We start from the raw sequence: 16578 nt of genomic DNA, 5'->3' as shown, positions 1-16578 counted from the left end.
TTTGGTTTTTTGAGACAGAGTCTCACTATGTAGTTGAGACTGACCTGGAACTCATTATGTAGCCCAGGCTGGTCTCAAACTCACAGCGATCCTCCACACCACCACACCCAGCTATCATACATATCTTAACCACCAAATTACACATTTGTTGATAAAAACAAGAATGATTCATGGCTTCTACCTTTACTGATACCAGTTAGAATTCTCCACCTGAACCCCATTGTTAACTCTGTAGTCACACATACACACATCTGCACACTTACGAGGTACCTGACCTTAAACCGGAAACTCTTGGCTTTGCTTTTCTCTTTTCTAGATCACTCACCTATCTCCCTGTCAAAGTAATTCCACCTCAAGCTTTCAGAGGACTTAATGAGGTCGTGAAAATGTAAGTAAGATACTGCATATCAAAAGACATTCATAGCTGAAATAATGAATTTTTTTTTCTAAAAGAAAACAGAATTGAAAGGGATAATTATTCCAGGACAGAAATTGTGCTTAGGAAGCTCAAGTAATTTTATCTTTATAATACAAATAATATCTAGGGGCCTTTAAAGAAAAGGTATGATTTTCCAAGAGTCATTAAAATCCAAATAATTAACCTTGCTTCAAAGAACTGAATGCATTTTGATAAGTGATGTTATATTTTTAAGTAGAAAAGAAGATAGATTTCAATCATAAAAATTCTCCTTCTGCTACAGCAGCTATTCCCTCGTATCACATTTTTAGATAACTCCCACATAGAAGAAAATGTGTTGGAAGTTTATTGTGTATCAAAAGATAATCTTTGTATCTAAAATATAATAAGAGTATGCCAAAACTACAATGTCTATAGCTGTATTGATGAAAGGCACTTATCCAAAGTGTAAAGGAGCCTGATAAAAGCATGTTCTTGCGTTTGTGAGATGTAATTTCTATCCTTTGTCCCTGGGTTTTAGCTTCTAGGGTCAAAGACCCCAAAGATGGAAAGCGAACTTCCCAGCATCCTCCTTAACATGAGCGTGGGTCAAAGGATTCAATGGCAGCATTTCATTCCCACACAGCACCTCACCCCTGAACAATTCACTGGACTTTCAAAGCAGATTTGCATCTCCAAAGTTGCTACACAGTCAAGCTTAGCTCCTTGGGGAACCACTACTGCTCTCTAGGTGTCAGAAAGCAATAAGAATATTAAAAAACAATTGCTCGAGAATATTGCACTTTACAGGAAATTCACTCCAGGTTATAGACACGTCAGTTTGTTTGTGCCCATCCCATGCTCTTCTGCCTGCACTCAAGTTTAAATGTTGAGTTTTTATAACTTTCTCTGCATTAAGACCCCCTACTAAGGAAAACTGCTACAGTCAAATAAGCAGTTAGGTAGGAATAAGATGAGCAAACCCAGGAGCAATCCATTACTGCGTTGTTCAGAAAAGACATTAATTCCTTAGGCTTTTCCTTTCCGTGAGCTAAAGCTCTCATCGAGTCTGAAGCCTTCAGTGAACGTTAACCTTAAAAACACACAGATGTGCAATTTGTGATTTTTGAGGCTTCTTTCTCAGCTGGTAGCAAATGGTAACTTACGTTGGTATTTCAGGGTAACGCACATGCTTGGGGATGGTACTTGATAGCTGTTTCCTTTTTTTTAAGATCTCAGTGTTTTACTTTTTTAAATTGTTTCAATTTTTTTTATTTTAATGGTGCACGTGTGCCGTCCGTGCAGCTTCCCGTCACCTCGGGGCGTGGGTACGTGCACACACCACCGCTGGCTTCATCTTTTCAATCCCCTCCCCCTTCTCTTCTCCTCTCTCCCTCCTCCAATCCCCTATCCCATTTTTCATGCTTGTTGATATTACTGATCCTAGCTCACGCTATGGCGTCTAGTATTTATTTACATTAATAGAGATGATTAGGTTTCTGTACATGGCCCCTTTGTCTTTCTAAACAAACAATGTAGTCATTAGTCCATTCATTCATTCGCTAACTAGGTACTATGAAGCCACCGGGAATTCAGAAAGAAACAGAAAATAGTCCTTGGCCTCAATTTACTCACAGAGTTTTGAGCAAAACAGTCAAGGATGATTACAATCCACAATGGAAGCATACGCAGGAGTTAACCACCTATTACACCTTTTACTAAACAGCCTCAGAAGAAGGTTTCAGGAAACCAAGGGTTAAGAGTTATGCAACAGCAGATTGAGCCCAATTTAAAGCTTCTTTAGAGTGATGGAATTTGACCCCAGTGATCCCAATCCTAAGTCTGAACCCTCATATAAATAGCATTTGCTTCTCGTGTCTTTGATTTCTAGAGCTATAAAACAAAGGACTCTGACTAGGTTTTCTCATAGGGCTGACCCACTTCTAACAGGTTGTGATTCTGAGGCACAAATAGGAGAAAAGCATGTCTTTTGTAAACAGGGGTTACTGAAAACTGCATTCCAACCTCTCCTGGGTTGCAGATACCCATTGTGGCTCCTAAAGTGAGATGGTAGCACTTTACGATGTCAGGACATCGCATACATTGTATTCTTTCTCAGGGGACGCAACGGAGCTCCTAGTTGTTGGGTCACACGTACAGCAGACATGGTCATTTTTTTCATGTCTCTTTTTTCTTTTTTTTCCCCCCTTCCCCCTAGTGAAATCTCTCAGAGTGATTCCCTGGAAAGGATAGAAGCTAATGCCTTTGACAGCCTCCGCAATTTGTCTGAAATGTAAGCATCAGCTAACAGATAGTTTATGGCTGTACACTATTACCCTCGCTGGCTGGCATCCACTTGGTATTTGTATTCAAGCATACACTACTAGGAGCCCAAGAGGAAAAGACTACAGCAATTACTAGGTATGGGCAGGCACTAATTTCTCTCGCTGCAGTGGCCTGAAGGTTGCCATGGTGACAACTGCTTCTCCCTAGGAGCTGTATAAACTCTGAAACATCACAACACAATGTTGGAAATTAAAATTGACATGGTGAAGTCCTGGCAAGCACCTCTTGCCTTATGGAGGGGAGGTATGGAGTACTCAGGGTAGTTGGAAAATTTGGAGAGGAACGTAGAGAACAGGAATTGGGGAGTTGGCAGCTGCTATGCCACATTCCTCCTTTCCATAAATGCTGCCTGAGTACCATGAAAATCCCTGTGCCGAGCCTGTGCATGTTAGACTTGTTTGGCTGGTGGTATTACCATGATGTTCTAGGACTGACAAGTAATCTTTCCCAAGTAATCTCACAAGTATCATTTTCCCTTATTTCAGTAAAAGGATAGGAAGACTAGCTCACTGCTGTTCTCAGACGATGAGCCTGTGGCCCAAAGAGATTCACTGACTTGCTAGGCATCCCACAACTCAGTGCCAGAGTTAGTGTCTCCCACATCTGGCCCGTATGGCTCCAACCTGACCCTCCAGAAGAGCCTTCCAACTCTCCTGCTGAGGAGTGGCAAAGGAGAAGGAGGGAAGCGTGTCAGCATCAAATACCATTCCAACTCTTGGGCTCAGCATTTCCCTAGGTTGTGCCACCCATACTCACAGCTACTCTGCAGAAGAGGATAGTTACCCCTTTTGTCCAGGGAAAGCAATGGAGGCCGGAAGGAGGGCCACAGTTTGACCGATGATGACACTTCAGACCATGGCAGGACTGAGATCAACCCTGAGGCTGTCTTCCTTTCAAAGCCCATATATTTTTCCACTATACCCCAAGGCCTCCCTATAAATGGTCCAGTGATTAATTATTCAAAGGAAATAACTAATTGCTGAGTATCTGAGCAGTTGCCACACATCCAGTTCCAGGCCAAGTGCTGCTGGAATACAGAGGAGCTAAATTACAAATGTTCACTAGGAGATGACAGTGAAGGCAGGGAGGGGAGACTAACCCACAGATTACAGTAACCCTAAATAATGGGTGTTTAAGTGTGAAAGGGTTAGTCTGAACTTGGCTGTGAAACAGAACTGTGCACAGAGCTCATTGTAGTTGGAGATGACAGCACGGTCCCAGACCTGGAAATCTGCACTTTTAACAGACTTTCCAGGTAATGGGGAAACACAGTTTCATATTGAGAACCACCAGGGCAGCTAATTATAAAGTTTCCTGTGATGCAAAGCAGCATTTATCAGAAAGAAAAAAAGAAACATTTGAAAGGGGAAGTTCATGGATTCTCCAAAGCAGCCCTCAATGCCAGCTCCCTGCAGATTCACTTTACTTCATTCACAGCTGTAACCAGTATCTAGAACGGGCTCTGGAATATGCAGGGACTCCATAAATGTTTGTAGAATGAAGGAGTTTAAGACTAGGCCCCACAAAGCCTTTAAGAAGTAAAGTCCCTTCCGTCTCACCTATATAAGGCCCTGTATGGCTAGCAATTCCTTGACTTCATTATTGAGGGATATTACCATGAAATAGCACTCACACCTGAAGAATTAGATGCCGACTTCCATCTTGTAAGTGGAAACAGGCACCTGTGGTATAGGGGAATGAGCACTGGACTTGGAGTCAGGAAGTTTGGGTCACACTCAAGTTCTTCTTTGCAGCTATATGACTAAAGATTAATAATTCCATTTCCTGATTTCAATTGGACAATAATCATTAACACCAGCTAAGGCCTACTGTAAACTGGACACCCACATTACTCCTCAAAAACACCCTATGAGAAAACTGAGTCACAGAAGGTGTTCTGTGATATACTTGAGGTCAGGCAATTACTAAACTCAGGATGTAAAAAACAAGCAGGCTCCTGAGTGCACATTCCTAACCAAAACACTGTATTTTTTCTGTAGAATCAGAGTAATCATCGTGTCCTCAGGTGGTGGGTGCCTGGTTATGAAAGCCACATGTATTTATGGCCTTTTGCTGAATCCAAAGTAGATAGAACTCAACAACTATGATACTTCTGAAAGGGTCATAGTAATTGACTGGATGAAGGAAGGGGAATAATATCACTTGCTCTTATGGCTGTATTTCTATACCTCACAAAGCCCTGACTTGGATTATCTCAACCTATTTTATTACTCAAAACCTACCAACCTGGGAGATGGGAATCATACACAACTATTTATCTATCTATCTATTTATTTATTTGGATATATTTCTGTCCTTGGCGTTGAACTAAAGTCCTTTACACAGAGCTACATCTCCAGTCCTTCTGTAAAATTTTGAAACAGGATCTCATTAGGTCACTAAATTGGGCTTGAACTTGCAATTTTTCTACCCACCCTCCCAGGTTACAGGTGTGCACCACCATGCCCAGCTTCATAATACTACTCTATTCCAACTTTACAGAAGGGAATGCATTTGGGGAAATTAGGAAGCTGGGTATCATCATACGGTGAATTATCTATAGAATGAATATAGAAATCCAAAGCCCTGGCCTCTGCCCTTTGCTGTTTCAATGACTGCCCCCCACCCCCGGATAATTGCTCAGTGCGGTTGCCAGCTCACTATGGAGAGGGACTAGTTTGCCTACAAGGGAGAGAAGCTAATTTGCTCCTCTACTGAGGGTAGAATGTGCCATCCTCTTCAGTGTGCCAGCTCTATCCTAGCGCAGGATCTACTAGGCAGGAACCCAGGGCATTGATGCTATCTGGAAGGGCAGGTTGAGGGTGGACGTGCACAGACAGATTCCTGGCTTGGATGCCTCTGCTTGCCTCTTCAGAGGGTTTGAGTAGTTTCTAAGAAACAGCCAGTGGGCCCTCACAGAGCCATTTCCACTCCCATCACTTTAGGAACTCCTCTTAGGCATATGAAATCGCCTTGATTTTGTTGATGGCATTTTCAGCCAGCAATCTTCCGTGACCACAGTCTCATGCATTCCAAGCAAAACGCTTTTATTAAACTGCTACCTCTTTTCCCTTTTCTCTTTACAGACTGATCCAGAACACCAAAAACCTGGTGTACATTGGGCCTGGTGCATTTACACATCTCCCCCAGTTAAAATACCTGTGAGAAACTATCCTTTTTAAGCACTTGGGGAGGGGAAGATGGACATGGAATGAAGATCAAAACAATTAAAAAGTTGAGAAGAATATTTCAAACCATATATTCAGCATTGTCTACATGTCCTACTCTTTTGACTCAATCTGTATTTCTTGTCAGCCACTTGTCCAGTACTTTTTCATCACATTAGTGGTTAGTGGTTTGCTACATTGTTTCTGTCCCAAACACCTGAGAAGAACCCATATCCTCCACCGTGATTTTCAGAATTAACAATTGGGGGCAGGATTATCACAACACTTCCAAAAAGATAAATCAGAATCTCTAAGGTGAGTTGACAGAGATGAAAGTGAGAGACATTCTGAGCTGACTGTCAGCACTGGGTGAGAATTACTACCTCCTTTATCTCATTTGTTCATCCATTCATCAAGTGAAAACCTTTAAAGTACTGCCCGGAGGTAAGCACTGTTCCATTATAAACTAAATCATTATTTTCTATTTCCCATTACATCCTACTGGCTAACGTGATAAGCTCAGTACCACCACAGCCCAACAGCCCAAAATTCCTGAAATTTCAAATAATCTTTACATTTATTACTGTCCTCACAAAGAAAAATTTTTTTTTAATTTTCATTTTATCTTTTTATTAGTACATGTCTGCAGTGTATAATGGGCACATCATGTGGTGCTGATACATGTACATTGCACCTCTTGAGACCCTTTTCATTCCCTATTCCTCCCTCACTCCCCTCTCCTTCCATCTCTTGATCCCCTTCCCCCACAAAGAAAAATTTAAATCCCCATAACATAGATATCCACTCTCTTCTTTTGGATAAATTAAATTTCATCAACTCCCCACCAGATGTAAAGTCCACCCCTCAATACCACCAGTAAAAAAAAATAAAGGACAAAGAGGAGAGGGAAGGGACAGCCCTCGGGTGGGTGTCCACCATCAGCCTTGCTCCTGGGCCTTCTGCTGATGTTCCTTGGGCAGCTCTGATGCTGGACACTTCCAAATTAAGGTGTTCTGTTTCTCCCAACCTCCAGGGCCATGGGGGTACACACATACACACTGCAGCATCTACAACCTTGGAAAAACAACTCAGAACCAAATTTGATCACCCTAGTCCCTTATTATCCAAAAGTTACTGTCTTTATTAATAAACATTTTCTCCCAAAAATGTAGGATCCCCAACCCAAGCCCACACTGTTGTCCCCAGCCATAGACAGGGCTTACATTCAATGTGATCCCTTATATCACATTTGTTCATTCATTCAAATTAATTACAAGTAAAGAAAAGAATGGGAAAGCCAGAATGGAAAGCTGGCTTGGCTTCATTATCACCAACCCCAGGCTGTTCCTATCAGGTGTCCAGAGCCCATGTCTAGTGAGCATCTGGACACGATGAAGGAGTCCTATTCTTATAATAAAATACTCCTCAGTTTCACCTGTCACTTACACCTCTCTCTTCTTTGAAGGATTAAAAAAAAAAAAAAAGGCAGGAAGAAAAGAAGAGCCTTAAGTGGCTGCAAACACCAAAAGAATGCTCAGTGGTTTCAATGAGATGCAAGGAAGAATTTCCTGAATTGCAAAGTAGCTAAATAAAGGAAGATTTTTTAGTAATGATGGAAATGGATTTTTCACATAAGATTAATCTTTCTGAAGTGTCTGAGTTAAAATCTCCTACTCCAAAGGAGAGGTGTGTTTCCTAAAACTACAAGAGCATGGGATAAACTAATTATCAGAAGGAATGGAATACAATAAGAAAATGTAGTCAAGTAAATAGAAAAAGACAGGCTGGAAATTCAAATGGAAAAGATCTGAAACATTGGTTCCAGGCCCTAGATCTCTAAATAGAAGCCATTAGAGCAACTTCTCCACAGCACTTATGGCCTTTAAATTCTGATAATCTTCATCAGCTAAAAGTGTTACCAATAAAGCCAAACTCAGTATGTTTTAATTTAATGTGAAAATAGTGTTTGCAAAATGCCTTTTACTCGTTTTTATCTTCACATTCTAATAACAATCACTTTTACCAACTCTGCCAACATCACTTCCCTGCCCCAAATCACAGGAGCATCTGTAACACAGGCATCCAAACATTTCCAGATGTTACAAAGATCTTCTCGTCTGAATTTAATTTCATTCTGTAAGTACCAGGATGATTGCTATGCCTAACAGTTTCATATTTGCAGCTACAATTTGGAAAGTAAATATTTCTAATTTCTTTCCTCAAGGGAAATTTGTGATAACTTATACATAACCACCATACCAGGAAATGCTTTCCAAGGGATGAATAATGAATCCATCACACTGTGAGTAGACTCCCAGATTCTCCTTCTGCCACCACCTCCTGCTATTCTTACTTCTACCTTAAGGTGAGCACTCACCACATCCCTCGCTTGCTGATGATATTGCTCTTCTTGACCTAAAACGCCAAGGACAGAAGGAGCTGTGGTGGTAGAGCAGCAGGGTCATATGTTCACTTGACAACTCACCAACTAATGCAGTTTGAAATAAATCAAATGGGTCCTGAGCCTTTTTAGTACTGAATTTCCAACCGGTGAAACTTTGCTACATCATGGGGAAGGGCTGAGGCTCTGAAGCTGGGGAAGGCTCCTGGAGGGGAGTGGCTTCCCCCTTAAAAGAGAGCACAGAAATTTCTCCTGAAGTATCTGGGAGGATATTCTCCAAGTAGGCAGAGTAGTTCATCAATGGGCTTTGCTCTCTTCCTCTGATTTTTCACCTTCCCCTTGGGACCCTCTCACTTTCTGAGGCAACACTATCCATGCCCTTTCCCTCTATCCCCTGGTACTTAAAAATAATGTCATTTTGACAGTCATGTATTAGGTCACCAAACTCAGATGCTCTACCCCTTTCATGGAGTTTCTTAGCACTTAATGATTTAAGTATGGTGCATAAACCAGCATCTGCTGAGAGCTGATTAGGAATGCAGACTCTCAGACCCACCCCAGAATTACTGACTCAAAATTTGCATTTTTCATAGGATCCCAAGGTATTCACAGTATAGAAAAGTCCCAGAGGCACTGTACTAATTAATCTCTTTTTATCTTTATTATTTGTACATTTTAAGTATACAATGCAGTTATATTTGTAATTGGCATTGTTGTTGTTTGTGTGGTTTTTGTTTTGGTTTGGGTTTTTTTTTTTGTACTGGGGATCGAACTTGGGTCCTTGTGCTTGCAAGGCAGGTGCCAAACCAATGAGCTAAATCCCCAGCCCTACATTTGTAACTGGGATCTTGTACCTTTACATGACTTATCTTGGTTGTTATTTTTCCCCATTCGCTGGCCCTCCTTTCAGCCCCTCCACCCTTCCTTGTTTCCATGTTTTTCCTTTTCACATATTTCTTCTTTTCCCTTTTTACCTTTCCCCTACCCCTCCCACTTCCTTTACTCTTTCAGACATTCTCTTCCTATTACACAATATCAATTATACATTTTGACCCTTACTTACACTTTTAGTTTTTTCACACTGGAGAAACTATTTGGTACTTACACATGTGTGACTTATAAATTTCAATTAAAATTATGGCCTCAATGTGCATCCACTTAACTATAAACATCTCTAGTTTCTCATTCTTTATGGCTGAGTAGTACTCTATTTTATAACAACAAAAAAAAAAAACCAACCCACATTTTTTTATCCAGTCTCCAGGTGAGGGACAATTGGGCTTTTACAAACTGCATCTACAAACATGAGTGAGCATATATCGCTGTGGTATGATCCTTTTCATTCTTTTGGAAAGATACCCAGCAGACAGATGGCTAGGTCAAATGGCACTTCCAATCCTAGTTGTTTGAGCTATCTCCATATTGATTTCCACAGTGGCTATACCAGTCCACACTCCACCAACAATGGAGAAGGGTTCCTATCTCCCTACAACCCCACCAGCATTTGTTATTGGCTGATTTCTTTATAGCAGCCATCCTTACTGAGGTGAGATGGAATCTAAGTGTTGTTTTCATCTGCATCTCTCTAATGACCACTGTTGTGGAACATTTTTTCATATATTTACTCGATGCTTTTACTTCTTTGTCTGAGAAATGTCTGTTCATTTCAGATGCGCATTTTTGAATTGGGTCTTTATATTTTGGGGGTCTAATTTTTTTGAGTTGTTTATATATTTGAGATAGTAGACCTTTGTCTGAGGAACAGCTGGTAAAAACTGTATTCCCAGATTGTGGGTTGTCTCTTAGCTCTGCTTTTGATTTCTCTGGCAGTGCAGAAACTTTTTTAAAAGATGAGATCCCAGATGTTGATTCCTTGTGGTAGTTCCCACGCTACTCAGAATTTGTTCATAAAGACTACTGGTCTAGTTTTAAATCGAGTTTTGCCAACACCATTTATTAAAGAGGCTATCTTTCCTCCACTGAAAATGGTTGGCTTCTTTGTCAAAGATGAGGAGCTGAGTATGTCAGGAGTTGTCTGTGCATCTTCTAATCTGTCCCACTGATTCTCAGGTCTCTTTCTTTGCTAGTACCATGCTGTTTTTATCACAGTGGCTTTGTAGTATAATTTCAAGTTGGGGATTGTGATACCCCCTGCAATGTCTCTGTTGCCTAGAATTGCTTTGGCTATTCTAGGTCTATTCTAGTTCCAAATGAATTTTTGGATTGTTTTCTCTAGTTCTCTGAAATATATTGTTGAGATTTCAATAGGGATTACACTGAATCTGTACAGCAGTTTTTGAAGAATGGCTATTTTCAATATATTGATTCTTCCTACCCAGGAACAAGGGATGTCTTTCCATTTTCTTATATCCTCTTTGATTTCTTTTTTCAGAGTGTTGATAGTTCTCAATGTAGAGGTCCTTTGTTTCCTTTGTAAGGTTGATTCCTAGATTTTTTTGGGGGGGGATGCTATTGTGAAAAGGATTGTTTCCCCCTAATTTCATTCTGAGTCTGTTATTTGTGTACAAGGATATTGATTTTTGAGTGTTGATCTTGTATACAACTACTCTGCTGAGAGTGTCAATTAAATCTAGAAGTCTTTTGGCAGAGTTGTTGGGGTCTTCTGTATAGAGTATCATATCGTCAGCAAATAACAGTTTTACTTCTACCTCTCCTATCTTTATTGCTTTTATTTCTTTCTCTTACTAATTGCCGTGGCTGATGTTTCCAGAACTATATTGAACACGAGTGGTGATAGTGGACATCCTTGTCTTGTTCCTAATTTTAGCATGAAAGTTTTCAGTCTTTGACTATTGAGTAGGATGTCGGCTGTTGGCTTTTCATAGATAGCCTTTACCAGTGTAAATAGGGTTCAAATCGTATAACTGATAACGTGAAATAGAAAGGAAAGGGCTAAAGGAATAAGGGAAGTGGGAAGGGTAGGAGAAAGGAAAGAAGGGAAAAGAGAAAATATGAGAGAAGGAAAAAGTGAAAACAAAATCTTTGTAAATAGGGAAGGGTGGTGTGGGTGAAGGGAAGAAAGGGGTATGGGGAAAAATATAAAAACCAAGACATATCATGTAAAGGTGCAAGATCCCACTGATGAATGTAACTGTACTGTACACCTAAAAAGTACCAATGAACTCAATAAAGAAAAAAAAATAGAAAATAAGCATAGCCTTTATCAATTTGAGATAAAGACCATCTATTCCAATTTTCTGCAGGGTTTTTGTCTTGAATTGGTGTTGAATTTTGTCAAATACTTTTTCTACATCTATTGCAATGATCATATGGTTTTTGTCCTTGACTCTGTTAATATAGTGTATTACATTTATTGATTTACTAATGTTGAACCATCCTTGCATCCCTGGGATAGATCCGACTTGGTCAGTGTATATAATCTTTTTGATGACACTCTATATTCTGTTTGCCAGTATCTTATTGAAGATTTTTGCATCTATGTTCTTAAGGGAGATTAGCCTGTAGTTCTCTTTTTTGGTTGGGTCTTTCCCTGGTTTGGGAATCAAAGCAACACTTGCTTCCGGGAATGAATTTGGAAGTAATGTTTCCCTTTCAATTTCACTGAAAAGTGTAAAGAGTAATGGCAGTAGTTCCTCTCTAAATGTCTTGTAGAATTCAGCAGTGAAGCCATCAAGACCTGGGCTTTTCTTCATTGGTAAACTTTTAATTACATTTTCAATTTCACTTATTGTAACTGGGGTGTTTAGAATTTTTATATCTTCTCCATTCAACTTTGGTAATTCAAAATTATCTAGAAATCTGTCCATTTCTTCTGTGTTTTCCATTTTATTAGAGTATAGGTTCTCAAAGGAAGTACTGATAATCCTCTGGATTTCTGCTGGATCTGTTGTGACTTCACCTTTTTCATTCCTAATTGCATGAATTTGAGCCTTTCCTTTTTTTGATAAGGTTGGCTAAGGGTTTATAAATTTTATTTATTCTGTCAAATAACCAACTCTGCAATTGGTTGATTTTCTATATCGTTCTCTTGGTCTCCATTATATTGATTTCTGCTCTGATCTTTATAATTTCCTCCCCTGTATGAGCTTTGAGTTCTTCTTGCTCTTCTTTTTCTAGGAGCTTAAGATTCATCATTAGGTTGTTTATTTGAGCTCACTCTGTTTTCTGAGTGTGGGAATTGACAGCTATGAATTTTCCACATAAAACTGCTTTCATTGTATCACATATATTCATGTATGTTGTTTGACACTGTCATTAAGTTGTAAAAACTGTCTATCTTCTTCTTTAATTCCTGCTGTGACCCATTGGTTGTTCAGGAGAGTGATATTCAATTTCCATGTGTTTGTGAAGTTCTTATGGTTTCTTATGCTATTGATCTCCACTTTAATTGCACTATGGTCTGAAAATATGCATGGGATAACTTTAATTCCTTTGCATTTAAACATGTTCTATGAGGTGGCATGTGATCTATTTTGGAGAATGACCCATGTGCAGCCAAAAAGAATGTATATTCTGATTTTGTGGGGTGGAACACTGTAGATATCTATTAAGTCCATTTGTTCAAAAGCTTCATTCAATTCTAGTATTTTGTTACTGATTCTTAGTCTAGATGATCTGTCTACTTGTGACGGTAGAGTATTGAGGTCCCCCACTACAATGGTTTTAGTGCTCATTTGGTGTTTCATGTCCCACAATACTTGTATTGAATAATTGGGGGCATTGGTGCTTGGTGTATAGATATTTAGGATTGGAATCTCTTCCTGTTGGATTGTTCCCTTTACAAGGATGTAATGACCTTCTTTGTCCCTCTTAGTTTGGGTTGAAATTCACTTTGTCTGCAAATAAGATAGCTACCCCTGCTTTTTTCTATGTTCCTGTGAAATGGAGAACTGTTTTCCATCCTTTTATTTTCAGTCTATGAGTTTCTTTTTGAACTAGGTGTGCTTCTTCTATACAACATATTGTTGGATTGTGCTTCATAATCCGTTCTGCCAGGCTATTTTTTTGATTGGTGTATTGAGGCCATCGACATTGATGGTTATAACTAATATGTATTGACTTATTGTCATGTTATTTTCCTGTTTTGGTTCTTTTTAATTTTTCTCCCTTTCCCTTTATATTCTTGCCTATTGGATTTGTTCTGTTGGGCCTCACAGAGTTGTGACCTTCACTGTCTTTTTCTAGGATATTTTTAAAAAATCATTTGGAATGCTGGTCTGGTATTCATGAAGTTTCTCAGGTGTTCTTTGTCATGGAAGTATCTTATTTCCCCACCCATTTTAAAAGAGTTTTGCAGGATACTTCAGTCTAGGTTGAAGGTTGTGTTCTTTTAGATCTTGAAATACCTCACTCCAGGCTCTCCTTAACTTGAGGGTTTGTGTTGAAAAGTCTGTTGTGATTCTGAGGGGCTTTCCTTTGTGTGTAATCTGTTTCTTTTCTCGAATTGCTTGTAGTATGTTGTAGTTCTGTTGGGTTTACAGGATCTTGATTATTATATGTCTAGGTGTAGATTTTATTTTATCATAACTAGTTGTAGTCCTACATGCCTCACTTATCTGTATGTCAAGTTCTTTTGCTCTGTTTGGGAAGTTTTCTATCATTACTTCTGTAAATTTTTTTTATGTCATTTGTGCTTTCATGGACTCCTATCAATCTTATATTATTCTTCTTTGTGTTATCTAGGAGCTGTTGGATTGATTTCTCATGGTCCCTTACTATTTTTAAGAGAGCTCTCTTTTCATGGTCACTAACTGCCATACTATCTTCTATATCTGATATTCTATCTTCAGATTGGGTTAGTCTTTATACTTTTATATACTTTTCATAGAGTTTTTTAATCTCCTGGATGTCAGTTTGAGTCTGTTTCATAGATTACATTTCTTTCTTATGTTGGGCCTTCACAGTTTCCATTTCTTTCCTATGCTGAATATTCTTGACTTTCATCATGGCCCTGAACTCATCTATTTTTTTTTTAATTTGTCTCTTCTAGAGTCTCTAATCATGTCTTTTATCTGGGAAAGCATTTCTGTTTTGAATATTTCTAGAGCTTCATTCAACTGTTTTTTAATCTCTTTTGCTATCAGTTCAGATTGTCCAGATGGTTGATTATCAGACTTTTCCATCTTGTTTTCCCCAGAATTTGCCTTTGGTAAGCTGGAAGACTGCATCTTGTTTAAATGTCTTTTCATTTCTATCATTGTTGTTGGTATAGTCTTTGGTTCAATTCCTGGGTTGATACTTAGATATTACTAATTGTAAGTATCTTTGTTGCCTGTATTTAGAAAACTTAAGGAATGACTGCTTCTCAGAGGTGTCTTCCAGATATACCTGGTCTTTAGTATTTGAGGGGTTTTTTTGTTTTGTTTTGTTTTTTGGTTTGTTGAGACAGAATCTCACTATGTAATTGAGACTGACCTGGAACTCACTACATAGCCCAGCCTGGTCTCAAACTCACAGTGATCCTCTTACCTCAGCCTCCCTAGTGCTGGAATTATAGACATGTGCCACCATGCCTGTTTTAGGATTTTAGTCTTTAATAACTCTGGGGCATTTTCATTACACCAGGAAAGATAACTCATTAGACTAATCACAACACTAGCCCAAGTGATACAACCAGCAACAACAATAGAATCAAACACAGATTAGAAAATGGGGGGGAGGGTTGGGTTGCTGGATGTGCCCACACGGCTCTGGTCCTCACTGGTCCACTGGCGGTGGGAGGCCTGGGTGGGGGAGAGGCCCACGTTAATGGCTTCACACAGCTCAAGTCCTCACCAGTTCGCTGACGGCAGGGAGGCCAGTCCACTGATGGCTTTACTACTTTCTTTGTGGTACACCTGCCATTTGTCCTTGCGTGGGATGCCCTCCTTTGCCCCACCATTCAGATGCAGCCACCTGAGCGCCGTGCCTCATTTACTTATACCTGAAGCCCAGCGACCAAACTCCATTCTGCTCCCCACTTCTCTCTAGTCCCTTCTGTTCTCGTCCCAGCTCAGGGAAGGATTGTGATGAGGGAGTAAATGAAATCAGCCCCAAAAGAAAAAAGGGAGTGTATGGATTGGAATGACCCTGAAATGAAGAGATAGATGTGAAGCAAGGAAACATCTGAGAGAACTTTCTTTTATTATATCAGTGGTTCCTAAAAACTAGTCTCAATGGTTCACTGCATTTGTACAGTACTTTTCCTTTGTGTAGATATCATTTTACATGTATAATTGTCATGTTACAAAGCTGTGACCAACATAGCCCCAACACTGATGGAATCAAAAAAATACACAGCAGTAACCAAAAATAATTTCAAAATAACCCTAATTCTCTATTTGCAACTTGTAAACACTGGGAAGGAGACTCTGTAGATCCTACAACTACCTCTCCACAGTCTTTCTACTCCTTCTACTTCCCTCTTACATCATTCTCTGCCAGCTACTTCTAAAGTGCTTCCAGCTTACCACTGCATAAAAGATCTGAACTGTTTGTACAGTGTCCCCATATCCTCCATTGATACAGGGTATTCATAGCATGTATTCTGAGAGAGGAGATACCACATGCCCCAGAAATGCTAGATTTTTACTGAAAAAGCAGAAGATGAACAATAGTCTTTTTGTTCACCAGCAGCTCATACTCTCAATGGATGTGGGGAACATGAAATAGTGAAAGAATACAAGCCAGTAAATATCTGTGTGAAAATGTGTACTACACAGAAATAAGATCTCAAAGCATCTTCTTGATCTGGAGACGTCAGAGGAGGCAGCATAGCACAGCTGAGACTCGAACTGGACTTCACCAAGTCAATACTAACATTTGTGCGGGTGAATGTGATTAGAGCAGCTAGACTTGGAAGCAGGCAGTCTGGCTCCAGCAGCACATTCTTATTCATTATGTGTTGCCACAGACCAGACAAGGGAAGCAAGGGGTCCATGTGAAAAATAGCAAGAGGACTATCATGGCTGCAGGAGGGGAGCAGGGTGAGACTCACTCTGGGAGTAAACATCCTGCCTAAAGTGGAGTCCACACTGGATTGCAGGGCCTTGAATGGCAAAATAAGGGGGACAAGACTTGGAGGAAACTGAAAAAATAAGAAGAAACCACCGAGTAGAGTAGCTTTTATTCAAAGACCAAAATATGCAAGACTCCTATTGATTCCTGACCCAAATCTAAAATAATCAGGACCCCGCAGGTCCTCTTCCTGGGTAAATGTACTGAGATGGGGTGGAGTGAAGCAGACGTGAAAGGCAGAGACTTGAGGGCCAAGAGCTCATAAGACAGGGCTGTCAAACTCAAGGATA

At 39.9% G+C, this 16578-nt stretch overlaps 1 protein-coding gene across 3 annotated transcripts in view; it reads left to right on the top strand.

The window, feature by feature from the left end:
• Lhcgr (luteinizing hormone/choriogonadotropin receptor) overlaps positions 1–16578 on the top strand; it is a 67326-nt gene that overhangs the window by 18695 nt on the left and 32053 nt on the right. Inside the window, exons 2-6 of one of the 3 annotated variants that reach the window (XM_010615808.2) lie at positions 317–388; positions 2616–2690; positions 5830–5904; positions 7972–8046; positions 8135–8212. In XM_010615808.2, the coding sequence (XP_010614110.1) occupies positions 317–388; positions 2616–2690; positions 5830–5904; positions 7972–8046; positions 8135–8212 (375 nt within the window). The other 2 variants (XM_010615809.2, XM_010615810.1) reach the window with 2 other exon arrangements.

The sequence above is a fragment of the Fukomys damarensis genome, unplaced genomic scaffold, assembly GCF_012274545.1.
Source record: "Fukomys damarensis isolate Sample0158 unplaced genomic scaffold, DMR_v1.0_HiC HiC_scaffold_2, whole genome shotgun sequence".
In the NCBI taxonomy this organism is placed as follows: Eukaryota; Metazoa; Chordata; class Mammalia; order Rodentia; family Bathyergidae; genus Fukomys; species Fukomys damarensis.
This window is presented reverse-complemented; position numbering and strand designations above follow the sequence as displayed.